The 25,723-nt window shown below is 33.3% G+C and overlaps 1 protein-coding gene across 1 annotated transcript; it reads right to left on the reverse strand.

Moving 5' to 3' along the window:
* Positions 1–5,208: 5,208 nt before the first annotated feature.
* On the reverse strand, positions 5,209–12,310 carry LOC149475494 (trypsin-like). Its single transcript, XM_089713254.1, has 6 exons — positions 11,969–12,310; positions 8,988–9,095; positions 8,292–8,412; positions 7,322–7,471; positions 6,778–6,906; positions 5,209–6,281 (listed from the first exon to the last, which is right to left on the reverse strand). Exons 1-6 carry the CDS (start codon positions 12,233–12,235, stop codon positions 6,076–6,078), a joined length of 981 nt encoding a protein of 326 aa, XP_089569380.1. The 5' UTR covers positions 12,236–12,310; the 3' UTR covers positions 5,209–6,075.
* Positions 12,311–25,723: the final 13,413 nt, after the last annotated feature.

The following is a 25,723-nucleotide window of genomic DNA, read 5'->3' on the forward strand; positions in this document are numbered from 1 at the left end:
TTAAATTTTTCGATTGAAGCCTTTTGAATAATAAAATGAAATTTTCAGGGTAGCTATCTGATAGATAGAGCAAGTTTTTAAAAGTCAAACGGGAAACTTTTTTTATGTGATTTTATTTTTTTACGGGCCCTTGAAGTGGTGAACATACTGGGTAATTTTATCTTTCTTGCCATTTAATTCTTTTTTAGGGTTCCGTAGCCAAAATGGCAAAAACGGAACCCTTATAGTTTCGTCATGTCCGTCTGTCCGTCTGTCCGTCTGTCCGTCTGTCACAGCCGATTTACTCGGAAACTATAAGTACTACAGTGATGAAATTTGATGGGAATATGTGTTGTATGAACCGCTACAAAAATATGACACTAAATAGTAAAAAAAAGAATTGGGGGTGGGGCCCCCCATACATGTAACTGAGGGATGAAATTTTTTTTTTCGATGTACATACCCGTGTGGGGTATCAATGGAAAGGTCTTTTAAAATGATATAAAGTTTTCTAAAAAACATTTTTCTTAAAGTGAACGGTTTTTGAGATATCAGCTCTCAAAGTCGTAAAAAGTATGTCCCCCCCCCTCTATTTTTATAACTACGGGGTATAAAATTCTAAAAAAAATAGAGGTGATGCATGCTAATTAACTCTTTCAACGATTTTTGGTTTGATCAAAGTATCTCTTATAGTTTTTGAGATAGGTTGATTTAACTGTAATTTATTATATTTGCTGCTACGGAACCCTTTGTGCGCGAGCCCGACTCGCACTTGGCCGGTTTTATTTTATTCCATTCAAAGATCTAACGATAGTAAATGTTACCATACTGAATTGGCCTATCTTTCAGCTTAGCACACAAAAAAAATCAAGCATCTTGCGCAATCATTGACGTCAGCATGAGTGAAAATATCATCGTACTCGGCGATAGGTGAAAAATTGAAAAAAACGTCATAACTCCGAAAATACGAAAAATCGCATAACATACATGGGGGTGATTCGGATAGCCCTCTAGGTCCTCTACCTCTCAGCTTCCGTTCATCACTACTTTTTGGTACACCCTGTATAATGATATTATGTATTAATTAAACAAAAACTAAGCTAATGCGTATTAAAATAATATGAATAAATGCGGAATATAATATCTGCGCAATGACAATAGTTCGGCACCAATGATATCTATCCTATCCTATCCAATATTATAAACTAGCTTACCGCCCGCGGCTTCGCCCGCTTTGTCTAAAACCTAATAAATTATATACTGAAACCTTCCTCTTGAATCACTCTATCTATTAAAAAAATCGCATCAAAATCCGTTGCGTAGTTTTAAAGATTTAAGCATACAAAGGGACATAGGGACAGAGAAAGCTTTGAAAACTTTGTAGTGGTGATGATGCGAAAGTTTGTGAGGATAGATTATGGATGTATGTTTGTTACTCTTTCACACAAATACTACTGAACCAATTACAATGTTTAAATAAATAAATAATAATAAATAAATAAATATTTCAGGACAATTTTCACACACGGTACGATCTGATCCCATACTAAGCTTTCGCTTGTGTTATGGTAACCAGATGGCTGATAAACATACATATATAATTTTAAATAAATTTTTATATAGATAGTTAACACCCGGACACAGAGCAAACATCTATGTTCATCACACAAATATTTGCCCCGGGTGGGAATCGAACCCGCATTTATTATATTGAGGGTAACTTAGATTAACACATAGGATAGGTTTTACCCCGGAAATCCCACGGGAACGAAGCCGCGAGCAGAAAGCTAGTACAAGCTACTTCAATATTTTATAAGAGTTATGTAACTAAAATTTTCATGCATTATTGCACTTAATAATATTTAATAATATGGGTTATTGACATTGAGTTCAATGTATTTTTGTATTTGAGTGAATAAGCTATAAATATATTAAAACTGTAAAAAATTAAATATACCTTATGATTTAACAACAAATATAATCTGTATTTAAAATAAAAAGATTTTCATTTGGCGCGCTTATAAACGGATTAAATTATTTTTTTATGTATACCTAAATAAAGATCACTGCACTTTTATAAATGATAATATTTCGTATTTTTTTAATGATTCTTGAATTTTCTTACAGCGTGTGCGATGACCAATGTTAAAAGAAATTTTTTTTTCAGTATTTGTGTACCAACGTACATACTATTTTTAGTTTGTTGGATTTGCTTTCAAATTAATTTATATGAAAACTTACTAAAATAATCTACAATGATAAAAATCTTCAATCATTTCTAGAAAATTATAATGTGTGTGAGACCTGAGAATGGATGAATGTTTGTAACTCTTTCACTCCGAAACAGCTGATGAAATTTTCTACAGAGATAGATTATAGTCTGGATTAGCGCTAGCTATTCTTATTTAAGTGAAGACACAGTTTCAGATATTAGGATAGAAAAATAAAAAACAACATATATTTACAGCATTTATTTCCAAATTAATACATTAACTTATAAACTAATTCTTTGGCATTAACTTAAACATAAATTAAATTTTACATACAATACTGTTAAGGGCCGATTTTTCAATGCTTGGATAAAACTTATTCGTCGAATAATGTATAAAACTACTATTTAAAAACGTATTCTAATTGCCCGTATTTAACAGTTTACGTGACATTTTAATATTATCGTGTAATACTTTATTGGACGGATAAGTTTTATCCAAGCATTGAAAAATCGGCCCTAATTCAATAAATATAATTGTCAAGTAAATAATAATACTCTAGTACAGTCAGCGAAAAAACGTGATAGATGTATGTAGTTAAAAACAAATAAAAACACGCTTTAAAAAGAAAAACAAATTAAATTATTGTTTTGTCACCGATCCTTGATAAGTGTACAAAATTTTAATTAAATCTGTCCGTTAAAGTGCATCAAAATCGATTCTAGGAGTCGGTTACATACAAACATACAAGTGAAGCTAATATAAGCGTGTTTAAAATATAAAAATAATATTTAAAATTTTCAAATCCCATCTAATCATTGCTGACTAAGTATACCTTTTACAATATTATGTTACGACTTAAATATAAACGGATTTTAAACGGGTTCAATTTAAAACTACCTACTTTTGTTTCATTAAAACCAGGGTTAGCACAAAGTTTCAGCAGTCAATATATAGAATCAAAATTTCATTTGTTCGTTGCCTTATTACTTTTAAACTTACTAATTATATATACTAGCTGCGCCCTGTGGTTTCACCCGCGCGTGTGAATAGCTTTTTCCTTTTAATCCTCATGTTCCTTATATAATATAAACGGTATAAAACATTATCAGTTACGCGGATGAAACCGTGGGACGCAGCTAGTTACATAAGCCTTGGTTATTATTAGGTACATTTTATCTTTTAATTACATAAACATCGCGTTCCAAATATTTTAAAATAAACAATAACATTAATATTTGTTATCTACTATTAATAGATATTAATCAAATGTTGCTATATTGGTCCAATTACGAAACCTATACAAATTAGTTTAGATTTTAAAATATCTATAGGTACTAGAGGTAATAACTAATAATATCTGCAAATTGGAACGAAGTTCCATATCGCGCGTTGCGAAAGGGAGCTAGACGGAAAAAATTAAGACCAAAAGCTGATGTAACGACACTTTTTGCTATAGTTGTAACTTGTAAGGCGTGCGCGTGTTTCTCTCTGTCTGTCTCTCTCTCTCTCTCTCTCATAGGACTTCGTTCCATCCGGGTGTCCCTTGACATCTCTCATGTTTTTTTTTTAAGTGAAACTTCTTTATCGGGGTTGGAAAAAAAAAAGGTCATAAAGAAGTTTCACTTCTTAAGTGTGTACCGCACACATTTTTTTTATGTACTAGATAGACCTGGTAATTTAATACTACATAATATAAGAAGAAAAGATGTACCGTTTTATGTAAGGTAATGGTAATAAACTTAATTAAAAAATCGACAAGTACTTTAAATTTAAAGCATTTCTTCAATACAATATTAGTTTATATTGATTAAACTCCTGGCACAAAGTAATAGCTAATATTTTTTTCGTAATTATGTTTAACGCCTGTCATATAAAAATAGCAAGAATGATATATTTACTTTTTAAGAAACATATTGGCGGTTCTTTACCACATAAATTTGAAAAATCATATTGGAAATAAGCCTTTTTGGTAAGAAATTCAACATTTAAATAGGTATATAACTTTCTTTTGAATTTAGGCAGCATAAAAATATATTTTAATTAAAAAAGTACAAAAAATAAATATAAAATGTTTATAGAAGCATTGATACGTACTTTTTAAAAATTTTACAGATGTTGAATTTAAAGTCGAGCCAATTTAATAGGCAACATTTGACGTCTATCATTTTCAAATTCATTAGGCGAATCCCTGTCCCAGTAATATAGGTATAGGTTCTTTAGGTTCTTTCGTAAATTTAAGGAGCAAAATAAGACAATTAACTACATTTAATTAAAAAAAAACACAACGCATTTATTAATTTACGATGATTTTTATTCACAAGTAATCAATGCATTCGATTTTAGATGTCAGATTTCGATTTTTAGAGTAACGTCTCTGGTATTTAAAAAGAAAAAAAGTTTATTGACACAAAATTGTATCGACGTCAGTTCTTTAAATCAGAAATTGTTTTTTATGTCTAAAATGGTTTATCAGTAAAATCAAATCTTAAAATTACTTGTATCTGTCATTATTATTATAAATATGTAATCCTAATTGAAAAAAGTTAAGCAAATGTGCAGTTCTAACAAAACGAAATAACATATTATTCTATGTCGTCGTTACTAGGTTACGTTGTTGAATTTTGTAGAACTGTCAAATGTTGCCTATTAAAATGGCTCTACTAATAATAGTAACCCTGGTTTTATTAAATACATCAGGGGCCGTATTATGACCTCTTATTTCCAGACAGTTTACGCCGTGAATTGAACTGACTTGCAAACCGTATTATGACTGCCCCAGTAAGTATACTTACATATAATATACATCTAAAATATATTTCGGTAACTAAATAAATAATATTTTAGATTTCGTTTACAGAATACTTAACACTCAAGTTAATGGTAACTCAATTTATTAATAATACATTAAAAAAAAAGTACTTTTATATCATTTCTTAATTTACTTATAAAGAAAATACTTCAGATCATACTATATAATATATAGTATGATGAGCTGGAATATATTATATTCCAGCGTTTCCCAACCTGGGGTCCGACAAATCAAGAAAATTACGAAGGCCTTAGTGACCAGACTATTCTGACGGCCGGACTTCGTATTTTTCAGTTTTATGATGGAATAATCTGTCAAGTGATGGGTGGCTAAGTTAATTCAATACACTGCAAGGGTTGAATCAATTAAAAAAAATATAGATTGACCTATGCGAGTACTGCGAATAAGTTTTTTAGGGGACCGCGGATCATGGTAAGTTGGCGCTAGGAGTCTGCCTTGCGAAAAGGTTGGGAAAAGCTGCTGTATTTTATTTAAATATTGCCAGGTCATAAACAACCTTTTTAAATTCACCGTCTACGATTTTTCATTTGTGCTGGCTTAGCTAACTTAAATTTAACTCGCACAGAATATACAGTTTATCCTTCTAAGAATAGTATGTAAAATATAAATTTAAGACAAATTGAAAAATAAATAAATATTTCAGGACAATTTTCACACACGGCACGATCTGATTCCATACTAAGCTATCGCTTGTGTTATGGAAACCAGGCTGATAAACATACGTATTATATATAATTTTAAATAAATACATAGATTATAAACACCCAGACACAAAGTAAACATCTATGTTAAAATAACTATTCAAGATTGAAGAGACATTTTGTCGTGACGTTTGTATTCATATTTAGTTCGTATTCTAAGAAAACTTTCGCTCATATTGAGTATAGGGTCCATACAGACATTGAGAAAAATAAATTACAAAATGTACCCGAAAACATCTTAACATTGTCTCATAAACAGAGTATTATTATATCCATAAGATATCAACCGACATCGCAAGAAAACAAATTACAAAATGTACCCTAGCCAATGTACCCTAATTCCTAAAATATCTTAAATCCTATGCCCCATACTCGCCGCAGTACTCCTAATCCAGGGCAAATAAGAAACCACTCTAGTATACACCCCCGGCCTCGCTCGTCTCGCACACCCTGAACCCCAGGACACAACCCCGTATATATGCCACTTATTATCCGCTATACAGGCGAGAGGGCCCCCGGAGTCCCCGTGGCAAGCGTCCACGCCACCGGAAAGTACGCCTGTAGGATTGTGTTATGGTATTAAAAAATATACTAGAAATATAAGGGTGTATTTGTATTTAATTAATGTATTAGGAAATATAATACAATACAGAGTTGACAGTGTAGGATGCAATTCAATGCAAGAATTAAAGTGTAGGTAGTATTCGTAATGTGTGAAGAAATATAGTAGTAATGTATGTAAATAAATTGCAATACAAATATTACAGTGTATTACTACAACTACTACAACGATTACACTGTAACTTCTAAGTATACAAAGAGTACCTAATTTGTTCGTTAGCACGCTTAGGAAATTTAATGCAATTCAGAGATACAGATTACACTGTAATGTAATCTGTATGTATGTATGTTATTCCATTTAATTTAAATCAAAAGAAAATAGGGTTACGTGTGTTACGCACCTATCGAACACTGAATAAAAGCTAGGTTTTATCAACTCATATGAATTACTTTTAAATCTGTAATACATATTTTTAAAGAAAAATATACTTACCAGCGCACAACATAGAGTCCAGAATGGCTTGCTGTCTGCCACCCAGGACCTGATCTTTTCTACATGTAGCCAGATCAAGTATAGGAACTGCTGCAGCCCTCAAAACTGGTGCAAAGTTGTCATTAGTTTCTGTAAATAAATTATTACCTTTTAAGTTGGCAAAATTACGTTTTAAATATTATTCTGTATGAAGATATTTTTCTGGATTGTTGGACAGTAAACTGGCGAGTTACAACGTATTGTAGAAGTTTTTTTTTTACACCAGTTAGGGCTGATTTTTCAATCCTTGGTTAAAACTTATTCATCGAATAACGAAGTAGATTGAATGTTGAAGAACGTTTTAAACTTCTTCGCAGCCCTCACGAGAACAGTCCATGAGAAGGAACCGAGCGGCCTTGTGTGCGTGAGTCAAGCTTACGTACGTACATGAAGGGGGGCGTGGCCAAACGCTCCGTATACATACAAACGGCGCGATGTACCTATATAGAATTACGTTCGAAGATAACTTACTTGTTCTATTTATACTATGTACCCTAACACATACCTCCCTGGTGCCCCCAGCCGCTCACAGCGCACCACTGCCCCGTGGTCTCGGTACCGCTGGGCAGGCAAATGGGACGCACGTGCGTGTTGAACTGTACCCCGCTAGAGCGCGCCACTAGGAGTAAGGCTATGTCGTTGCTGTGTGGACCGTCTGTAATAAATGAAATAAAATAAAGTTCATTTATTTGCATTATTTATAAGTTATATGGTTATAAATAAGTCCAATATAATATTAATAGTTTTGAGTTTATTGAAATCAAGTTATTTATTTATTTGAGTAACACTACATCATACATAACACAAAACACTACAATAATTTTATTGTTGGACATCAATTTGGACATAGTATCATAGATGTATGACAACTGCAGCGTACATAACTTATCTGTAATATTTATTTTTTTAAATGAATATTAATTACAATAGCGAAAACAGTTAACAAATACTACTAGATAACAAAATATGATAATACATAGTATGTTAAAATTTAATTATGGAAAAAACTAGAGGTAAAACTCAATCTAGGTATTTTTTCTCTTTCTGTGAGTATCTACATAAGAATGTAAAAACACATCTTTTAAATAGAGATATACTAGTTAATAGTAGAGTAGAGTAGAGTTAAGTTATCAAGTTATAGTCGATTCTACGTAAAAGCAACAGTATCAAAAAGAAATTTACCCTCTACTTATATGTGTGCTAAATTTCATTGTAATCGGTTCAGTAGTATTTGCGTGAAAGAGTAACAAACACACACATACACATCCATTCTCACAAACTTTCGCATTTATAATATTAGTAGGAAGGACTAGTAGGATAGGATGAAATAAATTTCCTTTCAATATAAACAACTTATTAAAAAAAACGCTTAAGCTCTGCTATTTTCTTGTCTATTAATCACAGGTACCTAATAAAATACTAGCTAGTACTATTTAATAATCCGTACACACAATTTTATTACTAAAAAAACTCACTCTTCCGAAACTCCGGGTGCGGAACCACCTTCTCAGCCAAGTATCTGTTCTCATGTTTATCTTGTACCTTCAGACGATGTTCACCGACCACTATACGTATGTGTTCCAGTTGGAGAGGATGCTGGAAGTTTGAATTCATTAATTAATGAATAATTTATCGTAACATTACAAAATTAATCAAGCAAGGCAAGCCGTGCAAGTAACAATTTCTCATCTATACTAATATTATAAAGCTGAAGAGTTTGTTTGTTTGAACGCGCTAATCTCGGGAACTCCTGATCCGATTTGAAAAATTCTTTCGGTGTTGGATAGCCCATTTATCGAGGAAGGTTAGGTTAGGTTAGCTATATATCATCACGCTAAGACCAACAGGAGTGGAGTACTGCGGGTAAAACCGCAGGGCACAGCTAGTTTATAATATTCTATTCCTTATCGATTTTATTCTTTAAAAATTTTTCATATTATTATTTCTCATTTACATGGATAAATGGTGTTTTATAACGCTGTTTTTTTTTCTCTTTTTTGTGTAGTATCATGTTATTAAGAGAAGAAATTACCACACAATCATATTATTATGAAAACTAATTGTCATATTTCTACCACTTTTTTATTATAAAACTAAAGATACAATTAATAATTTTTAAGTACTAAAAATCATTTAAATAAAGCAATATAAAAGTAAATACTTATAGGTACTTTATCAAAACAATGAGCTGCAGACAAAACCAGCCGCTCCGCGATGACAGCGCCCCCACAATGATGTCCGAAAACTAACTTGTCTGGATCTAACATCTGGATTTCAACCTGGAATATAAACATATTACAGCTATTTAATAAATATTAATAAATAAGTTCCTTACTTTGTTCAAGACGTAAAATTGCTATTTTTGAAGTGAAACTTCTTTATCGGGGTTGGAAAAAAATGTAGTGTAACATTTTTTCGTTAGGCGTGACATTTTTCCGTTACGCGCCATCTTTTTCTTATCTCTACCACGCGTGATTCGACGTATTTCTGTAAAGTTGCTTATAGTAAATTATTTTTTGAAAAATAAGGTCATAAAGAAGTTTCACTTCTTACGTGTGTACACTAGTACACGCACACATTTTTTTTTAATATGATTCTGGGGATAAGGCTGACAGGCTTCTTATTACCGTGTTGAAACAACTCATTCCCAAATCCCAATCCCATGGGAATTTCCTTGGTCTATGCGGGAGAACCCGCGTGCGAATAGCTAGTTTATTATTAGTTTTTATTATCACACATGGCTGTCCCACTGCTGGGATAAAGCCCCTTATTTCAACTTAGTTTGAAATATAAGGAACTAGCTTCTGCCCGTGGCTATGCCCCTATAATTAGAGTGAATTTCCACAGGAATGAGAATTGAGATAGTACAAAAGTATCGTATTTTGAATGCAGAACAGCCTATATCACTCTCTAGCATCCTAACTACAATATCTCCAGACTCAAAAATCATAACACAAAATCGCTGCGTTGCGACGTGTAAGAAACACAAACAAACAAACTTTCGCATTTAAATATTATTAAGTAAGGACGTAGGGATCAAAGATGAAATGCATGTATCTCAAAACATAGCCTCAGGGAAAAATTATGCATCGTAAATAATAATTATTTTTTCGTATTACAAAACACATTATGAGATTTTGACAAATGAGGTCAAAATAATAATTATGCAAGCCCCTGAAACATCTGTGTTAAGAATCAATACAATGATAATGATAAAAACAATTACTTAAAAGTGAAAGTGACGAAGATCGTTTTCGAACGTTGCAACACATGTCAAAGTCATCTGTCAAAAGCTATTTGGCGCGCTTTTGTTAATTTTCGCGCGTTTTTTTACATCACAAAGGTAAGGAGGTTGTAGCTTATGCAATTTTTTTGTGAATAATTTTAAAGTTAAAAACTATAAATTTGAATTGGCACGTATTGAGATTTCAACACTTTTTAATCAGAAAACAGTACAGTTTAAAAATACTTTACGAATACATTACCTAATACATACATCATAATAATTATTCATAATGCATTCAACATGTTTTTTTGCGAATTGTGCCCGATTTGTGTCAGCCAAGTCTAAATTATAGGAATTCCAATTTTTTGTGATGCTATTTTGTCACATAGTTTCTTGTGTTTCATTTTACGCGAGTATTATGTTATACATATTACATAGTATATATACCTACTGGTTGACCACGCACGCTGCAAATTGTGGGAAACATCGGCATAATAAAATAATGAATAAATCGCGTTTAAAATCCGTTAAAATCTTGAATCTATTCTAATATTATAAAGCTGAAGAGTTTTTTTGTTTGAACGCGCTAATCTCAGGAACTACTGGTCCGAACTCCGATTTGAAAAATTATTTTGGTGTTAGAACTTAGATAGCCCATTTATATATCATCACGCTAAGACCAAAAGGAGCGGAGCAATGCGGTAAAACCGCACAACACAGCTGCTAGCTGCTAGTAATGAATAAATCGCGTTTAAAATTCGTTAAAATCCTTTATTTTCTAAATTACACCACATGTTCAATATTTTTAATTTATATATAAGTACCTAACTACTAATTTTTATTTATATATTTTGATGTCCTTATAATATGAGTAAGTATTTTGTGTACCTATGAGTGCGATGATAAGAATTCACAAAGGAGTAGTAAAACCAATATTTTTTAAACTTTATAACGACATATTTCGAATTCGAAAAATATTGTTCCTTCTCTACATGAAAATTACCTATGAAAACTAGATTAATAGATTTTTGTAACTTTTGTGGAGGAAGGAAGGTAATATAGTAGCGTAGCGAGACCTCGCTCTGAATCGCGCAAGCGAAATGTTTTCACTACAACTTTAGCACGTAAAGAAAATTTTTATTATAAACTAGCTTTGCTTTTTTTTTCAGAGAAAACCCCGCATTTGGATCGAACTGTACATGGTGTGCGAATTTTATTATAATCGGTTAAGTGGTTTAGGAGTCCATTGAGGCAAACATTGTGACACGAGTTTTATATATACATACATATTAATATTTTTAAAACTTAGACCAAATATTTATTTATTGTACCTACCTACTTGTAGTTCGTCTAGCAATTGCTTATTCAAGAAATTCTGAAAATTAGAGCTTCCTTAAATTTCAACACTGAGTAAACTTTTGTAGAGCCTTTAAAAATTTTTCATTTTTAAAGCAGAATATCTCTATATTATTTGTAAGTTTTATACAAGTGTTTGTTTTTTTGCTATTGTTTATCAACTGACTTCAAAAAAGGTTCAATTCGACTGTATTTTTTGTCTTTTACTCTGTATTCTGTGCTTTTACCTCAAAACTTTCGACTAGATGAACCGATTTTGATGATCTTTTTTATTTGAAAGCTGATGCCGCCTGTGTACTCTATTTAATGTCTAGTTCTGACAAAATGAAGGTGGTTTCGTTTATGTTTAACTAGCTGTGCTCCGCGGTTTTACCCGCAGTGCTCCGCTCCTGTTGGTCTTAGCGTGATGATATAGCCTATAGCCCTCCTCGATAAATGGCCTATACAACACCGAAAGAATTTTTCAAATCGGACCAGTAGTTACTGAGATTAGCGCGTTCAAACAAACAAACTCTTCAGCTTTATAATATTAGTATAGATTACAAGTTACAACTTTGTTTTCTTACTTACCTGCCAAGGAAAAGCACCATAAGGAGCTTCACTACCCCCAACAATCTTGCCTCTTCGTAAATTAAAGTCCACAGTCCTAGTACCGCACTGCACTTTTTCCTTCCCAGGCCTCGACACATAATTATTGTTAAAATAACTAGTCGAAAAACTGTTAAAAGCTTTTGATGGTCGCGTCCTATTCCTATAATATTCTATATGATTTACGCGATTCATATAAACATCGGCGAGTGCCAATTCAATCATAAACAAATATATTAATTTAAACATTTTGTTGCACTATTTCAAAAAAATCACGATGTGCATTATTCAACAGTAGATCATTCCGAGCACGTGCTAGCGATGCGACTGCCAAAAGCGGAATGAGTCGTAAATCGTAATACGATTTGTTTTTTTTTTAATCCCGACAGCGCAAAGGCTGTGATGATGCGTTATACATGTAAGTGGGTCATGCGACAGATCCGAAGATGCATCTATTGTTACGCATAATACTTTCTCGACGCGGTACCCAATTTTGTTTGGCGTTTTCCTTGTGTTGAAAAGAGACCTTTGAGAATCTTGGTACTTAAAAAATTGGTCCTTCGAGGTTTCTGACGGATGATTAAGGTATAATATTATGTTAGTGATGGCTGTAAGAGCTGTTTTGAATGTTTATAAATAAAGACAAAAAAAGAACTAATTATTAGGCGTATAATTTTCATAATAGAACAAATCCATACTAATATTATAAATACGAAAGTAACTCTGTCTGTCTGTCTGTTATTCTATCACGCCTAAACTACTGAACCAATTTTCATGAAATTTGGTATGGAGATATTTTGATACCCGAGAAAGGACATAGGCTACTTTTTATCCCGGGAAAATGACGCAATCCCGGAAATCCCACAGAAACCTAGTAAATAATAAATTGACATTAAATGTAAAGATGGAAAAAACAAAGTATGGATTGTTCCTTTCAGGTCCATTTTTAGATTCCACTGAACGTAGTTTTGATAATTCTATTTTTCTATGTTCATTTGTTTTTTGGAAATTTTTGATGAATAAATTTTATTTTTATTTTTTAACTGTGTTTTATTTCTTTGAGCATAAATCCCAAATACAAATACCGTTTAGATAATTGTATGTAATATATCAATGTCAGACAGTATTATCTTTGAATTAAAACACATGCGCATGCGTTGGTATTGTAAATTATGGCATATACATGCAGAACTGAAATATTTTCTGTTAAGGCCAGGTTTAACAAACATATTACGGAGATATACCTATTACCACCGATAATTTAATAGTTACTACGAAAGTATGTACTTGAGAAAGTACAAATCTACTAATACTATACCTACAGCTGGAGAGTTTGATTGTTTGAACGCGCTAATCTCAGGAACTACAGCCCCCCTAGACAAGTGGCTTTCTATTAGCGTAAAGTTCAATAGAATAGATTATGAATGTATGAGATTGACGTTTGATCACGACGACGACGACGATTAATTACGTCAATCTCATACATTCATAATCTATTCTATTGAACTTTACGCTAATAGACAGCCACTTGTCTAGGGGGGCTGGTCCAATTTGAAAAATTCTTTCGGTGTTAAATAGCCCATTTATAATAATAATAAAATAATAATAAAACTCTTTATTAGCAGGTAGGCAATATTAAAAATTAACAATTTATGTACTTACAATCTACTTAATCTAACAACCTACATACTAAAAGGATTGCCGCTCAGCATTTTACAATGAATAGCATAGGCTTCCATTGCAGAGCTGATTTTCAGCGACACCTTATTATAAAAACGATCTAATCTAATGTATTAAATATAATAAATAAATATAAAAAGAGGAAATAATATAATAAATAAAATAATAAATAGTAATATATATTTTAAATAAATATACATAATATTGTGTTAATATAAATACATAATATATAAATACGTGTGATAAAAATATACATCGAAGTCATAACCAGAATATTATATTGTGTGTAGGTACAATGTGCTTTAAAATCTTTAAATGTTTTTCTGTTTATTTAAGAGGTATGCTGTTAAATACTTATTAAAAGAGAATTTTGACTTTTTATCCCGAATAGGAGGAGGTAAATCGTTCCAACAATGCGCTGCTTTATCGAGGATGGCTATAGGATATATACCATCACGCTAAGACCAACAGGAGCGGAGCACTACGGGTAAAACCGTGGAACACAGCTAGTAATTAAATAGTTACTACGTAAGTATTTACTTTTAAGAAAGTATAAATTAAATATGAAAAAAAGCTCTCCTTTTTCTATATCGTTGAATTTTTAGGAAAGCTTTACAAGAGCCTCTATTTATAAATAACCGCTTGTCCATAATCCACTCTAATCAATAGATAGAGAGATAATCCCTATAAACAATGTTTGCGTAGTTACTTTAGGCAACGTATGAGCTGTCTTAAATTTAAGAAAAATGAACAACAGTTTTCCTTATTTATGTAGCTAATCCATACTAATACATATTATAAATGCGAAAGTAACTCTGTCTGTCTGTCTGTTACTCAATCACGCCTAAACTACTAAACAAATTTTCATGAAATTTGGTATGGAGATATTTTGATAACCGAGAAAGGACATAGGCTACTTTTTATCCCGAGAAAATGACGCTATCCCGGAAATCCCACGGGAACGGGAACTATGCGGGTTTTTCTTTGACTGCGCGGGCGAAGCCGCGGGCGGAAACCTAGTAAGTAATAATTTATTATACATTTAATAAATATATTTAGTTAAAAAAAAACTATCCTATTTTACCCTATATATTTCCCTCTTCTAGTAGGCAACACCCGTAACATCAGTTGCGGTAGTCTATGGGCGGCGCACTTAGCTTACCACCAGGCAAGGCGTCTGCTCGTTTGCCTTCATAAGTTATAAAAAAAAACCCTATACTTTCATATTTATTTATTTATCCATAAAGTTTCACACACCCACCCCCTTAATTAACGCCAACAGTAAACCGCTTGAAACCGGCGCAAACCGCCTCACACCGCCTTAACGTGCGATCCAATTTTTCGCTACATTTGCATATTATCGATAGGTGTAACTTTGACCCATAATATTGTTAAATGTGCAAAGGCCGACGCGTAGTGTTACAGTAGTTTAGTTTGGAGCGTCAGCAAAAAAAAATTTTCTTTCGACATATAACTATAAGGTAAGTATTATTGTGTTATTTTAACTGAAACAATCAATAAATGCCATGTAATATCTATTATCATTGCTTCTTCTATTCTAGCGAAAGTAACTGTATGTCTGCCTCTTCTTCAAACTTCAACTACTGAACCGATTTAGATGAAATTTGATACAAAGATAGCTCGAGACCCGAGAAAGGACATGGGATAGTTTAAAATATATAGGTTAGCGGTCCGCCCCGGCTTCGCCCGTGGTACATATTTCGCAATAAAAGGTAGCCTATGTTCTTTCTCAGGGTCTAAAGACTGTAATTTCATCAAAATCGGTTCCGATGTTTAAGCGGGAATGCGTAACAGACAGACAGACAGAGTTACTTTCGCATTTATATTTTATAATATTAGAAGGGATAAAATAAAAATATAAAACACTCTTCTATTGTTGTGCAAATTTACATCCAATGAGTAAATTCCCATTCTAACCCCACTATTTCAAATACTTTTTGTGTAAACAGGCGTACTTAGAGCATTCTTTCATTGTTTTTAGAGTATTCGAAAAGATTCCATGCAATGTTCTAATACTGAACAACACTGAATACGAGTTTTCGTTTACACTAAAAGATCATGAAAGAATGCTCTTGCTCTAGCTCTATGTTCATTTGATCTAAATGCACCGTAGAGATTTAAGCTTCATGATTATTATTGTATTGTCACCGATTTTTCATAAGTACACAAAGTTTGAATTAAATCCGCTTGTTTAAAATGGGTCAAAATCGAGTCTATAGTAGCCATTTACATAGAAACAAACATTGCATACAGGCTTAAGAAAGTGCGTATTAAAAAGAGCAAAACTGAAACTTTTTTTGCTATCCGTACAATTTTTCAGTCTACGCACTAACATATTTGCAATCATTATCTATCTTGCATCAGATAAATGGTTTTTTAATTGACTAAACCGAAATCTACTAATGATTTTTTTCTAGTACTCATATTACATATCTGTGTTACTTAAAGTAGAGTCATTGACGTCGCTACAATATTGTGTTAATAAACCTTTTTTTCTTTTTAAATACCAGAGACGTTACTAAATTGAAATCTGATATCTAGAATTGAATGCATTGATTACTTGTGAATAAATATCACCATAAATTAATGCATAAATGCGTTGTGTTTATAATAAAACAGAATTTTATTTATTGTCCTTTTAATTATCTTGTTATAATATAAAAATGAATCCCAAAATGTGTTGGTAAACGCATAACTTGAGAACGGCTGAACCGATTTCGATAATTCTTTTTTTATTATATTCCTTGAAGTACGAGGATGGTTCTTATGTAGAGAAAACGTAAACATGTACCACGGGCGAAGCCGGGGCGGACCGCTAGTCTTATATATATAAAAATGAATCGCAAAATGTGTTGGTAAGCGCATAACTCGAGAACGGCTGAACCGATTTCGATAATTCTTTTTTTATTATATTCCTTGAAGTACGAGGATGGTTCTTATGTAGAGAAAACGTAAACATGTACCACGGGCGAAGCCGGGGCGGACCGCTAGTCTTATATATATATAAAAATGAATCGCAAAATGTGTTGGTAAGCGCATAACTCGAGAACGGCTGAACCGATTTCGATAATTCTTTTTTTATTATATTCCTTGAAGTACGAGGATGGTTCTTATGTAGAGAAAACGTAAACATGTACCACGGGCGAAGCCGGGGCGGACCGCTAGTCTTATATATATAAAAATGAATCGCAAAATGTGTTGGTAAGCGCATAACTCGAGAACGGCTGAACCGATTTCGATAATTCTTTTTTTATTATATTCCTTGAAGTACGAGGATGGTTCTTATGTAGAGAAAACGTAAACATGTACCACGGGCGAAGCCGGGGCGGACCGCTAGTTATCTATAAAGTTAACTATACATTACACCTAAATAAACGCATTTTTTATGTAGAATTATTTTAATTATGTCGATACTTGTTTTATTTTGCTTCTTGAATTAACGAAAGAGATTATATTACTTGGACAGGGATTCGAACTGTGGATTCGAACGAAATTTAAATGTGAAGTTGTCGCCAGTAATAACTTCAATTTTATAAGGAAAAATGTATGGCTAATTTCCGAACTTTAACAACATAGACATTTTATTTTTCCGGCGAAATAATTATGAAAATAACTTTTCAGTATTGGATTTAAAGCCGTATGTCCTATATTTCAATGTCAGTCTTTGATAATTGTTACTAGTAATCAATTATTATTTTGACCTTAACATGATTTTCTATAAAAAGCAAGGTTGGCAATACATGTGAGTAATTATAAATACTAGGGCGGATTGTCTCGTGATGAGAGATAACATAAGAATAAACGAGATATAATGTAACTAGCTGTGCCCTGCGGTTTTACCCGCATTGCTCCGCTCCTGTTGGTCTTAGCGTGATGATATATAGCCTATAGCCTTCCTCGATAAATGGGCTATCTAACACTGAAAGAATTTTTCGAATTGGACCAGTAGTTCCTGAGAATAGCGCGTTTAAAGAAACTAACAAACTCTTCAGCTGTATAGATAGTATCGATAATAGAATAACAAGTAACGAAAGGGAATACTAAATTACTTAATCTATTAGCTCAGAATATCTTACATCTATTATAAAATATAAACTTTATTGATCAGCAAGCCAATTTCGTCAGTAAATTTTTCCGGACTAAAAATTTGTACCTACATCGACATTGTGACTATTGGTGGGTTGAAGAAGAATCAGTAAGAGCCTCCGGCTTGAAAATTTGTTAGATTACAATTTAAACCTAATTCTGGAAGAATATAAGAAGTCGGTTTGTTGTAGCAGACGTGCGGTCCAACCAGCTATTTAATATCTTCAAAATACGTGACAAGTAAAGAATCCAATTATAGGGTTCAAGATTAGTACTTAATAGGTAATTAATTATAAAATTGTGCTTATAGTCTGGCAAATAAAGCAGCAGGAAGTGATGTACATATTTGTACACATAGTGGGTAGAATGTATTAGCGCTATAACATTGTAATAATAACACGTATATTTGTAACGTAACTACATTCTCATAAATAAATGTAATTTGAATTTGATAGAAAAGCCTTTTTTACGTTCTTTTACTGTTGGCGCCATAAATTGGACATTTATAATCTGTGGTACTTACAGCGCCACCTGGCAACACTGTTATTCGGGAACTGGGAAGACATCTTTGATTTACATCCATACTATTAATATTATAAACTAGCTTCCGCCCGCGACTCCGTCCGCGCGGATGTCGGTCTTCGCGTGGATGGTTTATTTCTCCATTAACTCTGACAATGACATCTTATTAATATCTATTGGACCCAAATACGGCTAGGCCTATAATAATACGCAACGTGTGTTCGCGGTTCTACAGAACAACGTCTATGGATAAAACTGAAAAATTAAGATAATTTTTTTTCTACGTATTTTTCCAGGATAAAAAGTATCCTATTTTACGCCCAGGATAATAAGGTATAATTATACCAAGTTTCATCGAAATCGAACCGTTAGTTTTCACGTGATGTCTTCACATACAGACAGACAGACAGACAGATAGACAAAAAATTTTTTAACCACATATTTGGGTTTGATATCGATCCAGTAACACCCCCTGCTATTTATTTTTTCAATATTTTCAATGTACAGAATTGACCCTTCTACAGATTTATTATATGTATAGATGCGAAAGTAACTCTGTCTGTCTGTCTGTTACTCAATCACGCTTAAACTACTTAACCAATTTTCATGAAATTTGGTATGGAGATATTTTGATTCCCGAGAAAGGACGTAGGCTACTTTCTATCCCAGTAAAATGACGAAATCCCGGAAATCCCACGGGAACGGGAACTATGCGGGTTTTTCTTTGACTGCGCGGGCGAAGCCGCGGGCGGAAACCTAGTTTTATATAATCCTTTTCTGTTAATTACTATTTACATTTGGTACATGACATAAAGTACATATACTTGAGATTAATTGCTTTCTATTACACAACCCGACATACATAAGATTTACTTCTATTTCTGGCTTGCAGACCATATAAATATAATTGAAGAGAAACAACAAGAAGAGTTGAAAAATGAATGATTTAGGACTTTAGTTATTAGCTGAAACATCGATTAAATATTATATTTGTCTTCAGTGATACATGAGTTCAGTTTATCAGAACCATGCTTTGAATAAAAAACGGTATCCTTAAAAAAACCACCTACATTCTGATCAATAAATTATTGAAATGAATACAAAATCGATCTATTATGAACATAACATTGAATAGCGGTGCTCAAATAATTATAACATTTATGTAGGGTTACGAAAATATTACGAATCGATTTAACTGGAACTGTTATTGTATAAAAGTCAGCGGTGTAACACCTTTGGTTCATTTTTTCATATTAAAGGACAAAGCTAGTCGTCCGCTAAACGGATGAATAAAATAAATTAGTCGTCCGATTACCGGATGAATAAAATAATTTAATCGTCCGATAACATCTATTTATCTATATAGTTAGGTTATCGGGGTTTCTTTAGAGAACTGCCGCACGTATTATAGGTTTTTTGTGGGGGGAGGAGGGGGGAGGAGGGGGGAGGAGGGCACACGTAGGTATTTGATTTTTTTTTGCGCGTCGACGGAGCCCCGCTTCGCGGGGCTCCTATTTCTGTGTAGTTTTTTTTTAAGAAACCTCACCTAACCTAACCTAACGGCTAACCTAACCTAAACTTGATTTTTTTTTTGCGCGTCGACGGAGCCCCGCTTCGCGGGACTCCTATTTCTGTGTAGTTTTTTTTTTAAGAAACCTAACCTAACCTAACCTAACGGCTAACCTAACCTAAACTTGATTTTTTTTTGCGCGTCGACGGAGCCCCGCTTCGCGGGGTTCCTATTTCTGTTTAGTTTTTTTTTTTAAGAAACCTAACCTAACCTAACGGCTAACCTAACCTAAACTTGATTTTTTTGCGCGTCGACGGAGCCCCGCTTCGCGGGGCTCCTATTTCTGTTTAGTTTTTTTTTTAAGAAACCTAACCTAACCTAACCTAACGGCTAACCTAACCTAAACCTAACCTAACGAATTAAGGGCGAATATCTCGGCCATTTTTGATTTTAGAGAAATGTTGTTCCTATAAAACATGCTTATATTAGCGTAATCTTTCCGATAAAACAATAATAAATAGGTGTTATAATGACACCAACTCCATCAAAAATTTTCTAAGTCCTGCGCCCCCTTTGCTTTAGTCCAACCCAACTAGCTTTAGTGTTAAAAGGTTATCTATTAATCCGAATAATCGGACGATTAAATTATTTTATTCATCCGGTAATCGGACGATTAAATTATTTTATTCATCCGGTAATCGGACGACTAATTTATTTTATTCATCCGTTTAGCGGACGACTAGACACTTCGTTTTTTCTTAAACTTTTATATTTTTGATCATCTTAAGGCTGCAGTCTAGCAAAATTGCGTTTTCAACAAGTTATTTGACAATTTTTTCCCGGCTAATGAAATGATAAACTGAATTTTTTTTTCTTGTTTATCAATTAGTGTTATATACGCAATGCGCGTGAATTTTTTCACATTTATAAAGTTACTTTATGTTACCTTAATCAGGCCTTAAAGATAAGTCTCTTTCCTCCAAAGACACTTCGAGCTAAGTTTGTGCACTCACTACGTTGCAACCGATTACAATTTACACAATCTGATCAGCGCATTATTATCCTTATATAGTCGTTATTAAAAACTGCTGAATACAATTGCCGAAAAACTTATGATTTTCTTAATTAGAACGTTATAAATTCATTAAATTTCCCATTTTTTGCCTTACAAAATCTATTGATAAATACTGCTAAAAGTTATTTTTTCCATTAATTTATTCGAGTTGGTTGAAGACCAATGAGTATTAATCCTTTAAAAATTTTTTTTTGAATTTTGATAATTCTTTAAATATTAAAAAAATATTTTAAATAATTTGGAAAAATCCTAGCGAATTTCTTTAGTCGCGCTCCTTGGGCCGGAGCGTACTGACGTGTGCTCTACGCTCGATTTTCCTTCATACTGAAGTGAAAGTTGCTCTACTTCATTAAATTTAATATTTTTGTTAATTGATTATTTTTATCTTAGTTTTGTGCAAATATTCGTATTTTTAAACATTTGATTTCGATATGGAAAATAAACGAAAAAAATACGCGTGTAACTACTAGAAAAAAAATTATCTTCGAACATAAAGTTAATGAAACCAAATAGATTGCAAAGGTGATTGGCAACAATTTCTTTATTTTACGGGGTGTCAGTAAAGGGATGTATATTTCTTTAAAACTAAAGTAAGCTCATAAATTTTCTTATAATATAATTTTTTTGAAGTTCCAAAAATGTTTATTTTTCGTTTGAGAAATACGAAATATAATATAAACTTGTATTGAGAATTTGAACTTCCCAAGTTCATCCGGGGAAATCCCCATACGGGGAAAATGATTTGTTTACTCCAAAATTGATCCGAGGTGTTTTAATTTTTTCTTCTAGTCATTTTCAACGTAGCGGCATTTTGTTTGATTATTAATTTTGTAACTTAAATACAGGATGTTGGTTTTATATTCTGATCTTACAGACGCGCTGACAAATTTAGTCCGCCATTTCTAGTTTAGTCTACCAACTCTAAGTACCAATATTAAAACGAATGGATTATCATCACATCATCAAAACTCAGATGTAATGGAAGATCACAATAACATAGAAAATTCAGTGGGTGTTGAGAACTAAACAAACAGAAGTAACAGAGACGCGAAGAATAAAAAAAGAGGACGAAAACGATAATTCGTTGATGCTTTCCCTTTTCGACGTATTGTTAGGGTACATCACCAATCTGCAAAAAACAAAACTGATGATTCCCAATTGCTGATTAAAAATGAAAAACAAATAATCGACAACAGTGGTGAAAATTTGCTGATCACAATGAAACATCCTTCAGTGGTAGCAGATTTACTCATTTAAAATGTATCGGTGAACAGCGTAAAGGAGAGGAGGACAGGAAAACATTATGAATGTGGATGGTGGATTGTATACAGGGTGTAATCGATAAGTATGTGCAGGCGATTATGACATTATTATTGCAGGTATCAAAAAACTTAAAACTGATATCGAAATTACTTTACCTAATGAGCAAAATGACAATAATAACTTTTTAAAAGTATAACGAGAAATATCTACAAAATTTACTTTATACACGCCCATATCAAAAAGGAAAAATGGGACTAGTAGAAGTTAAATGTCTAATTCCGGCAAAAGACATGAATGCGGAAGATGCGGTTAAAAAAATTTAATATTTGAAATACAATGCAAAAAATAACACTTTTATCATAGATAAGAATCATGACTATTTTTTCCAAATTCAGGGACAACTAAACGTTGCAGAAGCAGAAGTCTGCTTATTTGCTGTTTGGACTGGAGTGAATCATTCGTTAAAAATAGAATATATAAAAAAGTATGTAACGTTTAGGCAAAATAAAATGATGGACCATTATCAAGATTTTACATAAATTGCCTACTGTCAGAATTGATTGATTCGAGACTTCAGCATTCGATGTCCATCAAGGACCCATCCTATATCATTCAAGCGATTGAAAAAAAAAGAGATAAATCCAGTGCAACCGATAAAGCATCAGAATGCTAGCAAAAGATTTATTAGGTTTATCAATATAAATCTATATATCGACGATGAAGTATCAATACCTCCTAACTAACATTTTAGCGATTTTTGTTTTATAGCATTTTCGTACTTAAAATAGAGTAATACATAGGCCCATAAAGGTCATTTCTCTGTAAACAGTCAATTTGAGCCAATATTAAAGTGTAGCAATACCTTATAACAAAAGTTGCATCATTTTTGCTGGCAATATATTCTAACTACACCCTGACGCGTCCGCTCTGTTTTTAAGCACGCTTTCCTTGGGCTCATTTACAGTTTATTCCTGGGTTAAAAGTGGTGAGTTTGGCATGCTTTCAAACCAAGAAGAAAGTATCCTAACGTGCTTCTCCATCAAGCTCAACAAACCATCGAAAAATTGCCATTCTTGATGAGTTTTTTGATGCTTTTCCAAAACTACCATCGCATTATGCGCGTAAAGATACCAACAAATTGTTCGTAGAGTCAATTAAATTACTAAGCATTGTACATGTTACTGGTTTAACGAAACAGCTGCTGACCTGACGTCTAGCACTTTTGTTTCGTTTGTAATTAATTACCTGGAGAAGCATTGTGTTAGCCAACAGCTGCCTATTATAATTTTTTCTGACGGATGCACTTACCAAAATCGCAACGCAGTTATGTCGAACGCACTATTATATTTTAGTAAAAAGTATAATATTACCATAACTCAAAAGTTTTTAGAACCCGGTCACACGCTTATGGAATGCGATTCAGTTCATAGCACCATTGAACGCCAACTTATAATAATATACGGGTATTTCTCCGCAACTCGAGGTCAAGTGCCTATTTTACGTGAGAGAGGGAGGTGGGGGAAACCAGCTAAAACTGAAACCACCCGAGCACATGAAGCCAAGCAGCTTGTGAGGGCTGCCGAAGACTTCAGGGAGGGACCCGGGAGACCCCAGGTGTCTTGCCCTGTACTCCGCATCCCCCGTACATTCCATGATCACGTGGGCTGCCGTTTCCTCGGACGCCATGCATGCTCTGCATAGCGGACTGTCTGTGATCCCTAAATTAAAGGGAAAGGGATCCCTAAATTTGTTGAAGGGGCCGTGCCCTGTGAGGGTCCCTGTTATTACACGTAGTTGCACTCTGCGTAGGTTGAGAATCCGACGTGCAAGTCTAGAGTCAATGTTTGGTAGGGCTTCTCTGGCATGCTTGCAGTCAGATCTGCTTGAACATTCTGCTTTTTGTGCAGTGCTGTGAGCTGGGTGATCATCAGCCGGATCCAGCTTGCAGGTAGCGGTATAATGGGAAAAGGTCCCATGACCGGTGTTTCAGATGCCCTTCTGGCTAATATGTCAGCAGCATCGTTTGCTCGTGAGTTACTGTGTCCTTTTATTCATTGTAGTACTAGGGACTTTCCCAGATCACATACCCTAGTTAGGGCTAGGTGACACTCTAGAATTAACCCTGAAGTGATTTCATGGCTTTTGATTGCCATGAGTGCTGCTTTGCTATCCGATAGGATCCGAATCGAAAAGTTGTTACATTCCTTTTGATTATGGCTGAAGCTGCAAGTAGAAGTCCTAGGCATTCAGCCTGAAAGACTGTATTACGGGGTCCCAAGGGGTGCGAGATGTTAATGTTTAGGTCCTCAAAGAAGACCCCAGCACCCGTGCCATTTTCAGTCTTGGACCCGTCCGTGAAGATGAGTAAATCTTCGACGCTGTTGTGCTCTGACGTGTGTTCACGTAGCTGTATCTTATATTTCTTGACTTGAACGCCAACTGATTATGCCACTATAACCAAAGCAGCAAGAAAATCTCGTCCATATGAAGTTGAACAAATTGAAATAATGTTTTATATTCAAATCACTATCTTCGAGCATAAGCACGTGTAGTGACAGGATTTTAAATCAACATTTTACTATAGTATTGATACAAAAACCTAATATTAAAATAAAAAAATGTTGTAATCTTTAGAACAATTTCTTCTAAGTATATTGGCAATAAATTGTATCTAAAAAATACGGCTTTCTGTTTAAATACAATTACAAGCAATATCTAATATCTGCATGTTTTTTTAAAAAGCTGTGAAGTTACATTTAATAAATGATTCCATGATATCTAATATCCTTTGATAATGAACGTAAGCTAAAATAATAATTAAAAACAGTAACGAAAAAGAAATAAAACGTTTTTTTTATCTACTGAAAAATGTAGTTTTTGTAGTTAGCATATATTGACACTTCAATCTTCATCGTCGATATTATACATACATAATATAATAAATCTGTAGAAGACGCGAAGACTGACATCCGCGCGGACGGAATCGCGGGCGGAAGCTAGTCAGAAATAAATATCTTTTGTTTTCATTTGCGTATTTTTCTATTTAATAATTTTTTAACACAAACATTACATTTATTTTATTATATACAAAATTTGTGTATCCGTTTTATTAGTTAAACTGAACAACTTTCACTAAGAAACTTAGGTCGAAAAAAATGTATAGAGTTATGCATTTTGTATGGAAAGCTTATTTTTTTTATATTTCGTCCAAATTTCTTTGTAAAAGTTGATCAGTTATATAAACATGAAGTTGAAGATATCAATAGAAAGTATTCGCAAATTTTGTGTACTGATAAAAAAAAATCACCCGGTGTAATTTTCACGAAAATTGTTTCAAATTGTCATTTTTGGTACTTATTACGAATATTTAATTATGCATACGAATGATTTAATTTTTAAAAATTAAGTGGAGCAACTTTCCCTTAGTACATTTGTATTATTTACATATAGGATGACAGGATGCATTTGTTTGCACTACTAGACCAAGCCCTTAAGTTACTTTTTACAACTGACGCAAAATTAGGGGAAGCTAGACTTCTCTTCGTCCCATCGGAGCTCTCAAACGCACTCAAACCGATTT

The sequence above is a fragment of the Colias philodice genome, chromosome 30, assembly GCF_061535455.1.
Source record: "Colias philodice isolate Cphi_HAF_F1 chromosome 30, ilColPhil1 Martin Lab GWU primary, whole genome shotgun sequence".
Classification (NCBI taxonomy): Eukaryota; Metazoa; Arthropoda; class Insecta; order Lepidoptera; family Pieridae; genus Colias; species Colias philodice.

What these genes read in the sequence shown, in the direction of transcription:
- LOC149475494 (XM_089713254.1), bottom strand. Translation starts at nt 12,235, where the DNA reads ATGTTTAAATTAATATATTTGTTTATGATTGAATTGGCACTCGCCGAT. An exon ending in CAGCTCATTGTTTTGATAAA is followed by an intron (nt 8,413 to 8,987) that starts GTACCTATAAGT and finishes TCAAACTTCCAG; the next exon opens with CATCCTCTCCAACTGGAACA. An exon ending in GCACCCGGAGTTTCGGAAGA is followed by an intron (nt 7,472 to 8,291) that starts GTGAGTTTTTTT and finishes CATTTATTACAG; the next exon opens with ACGGTCCACACAGCAACGAC.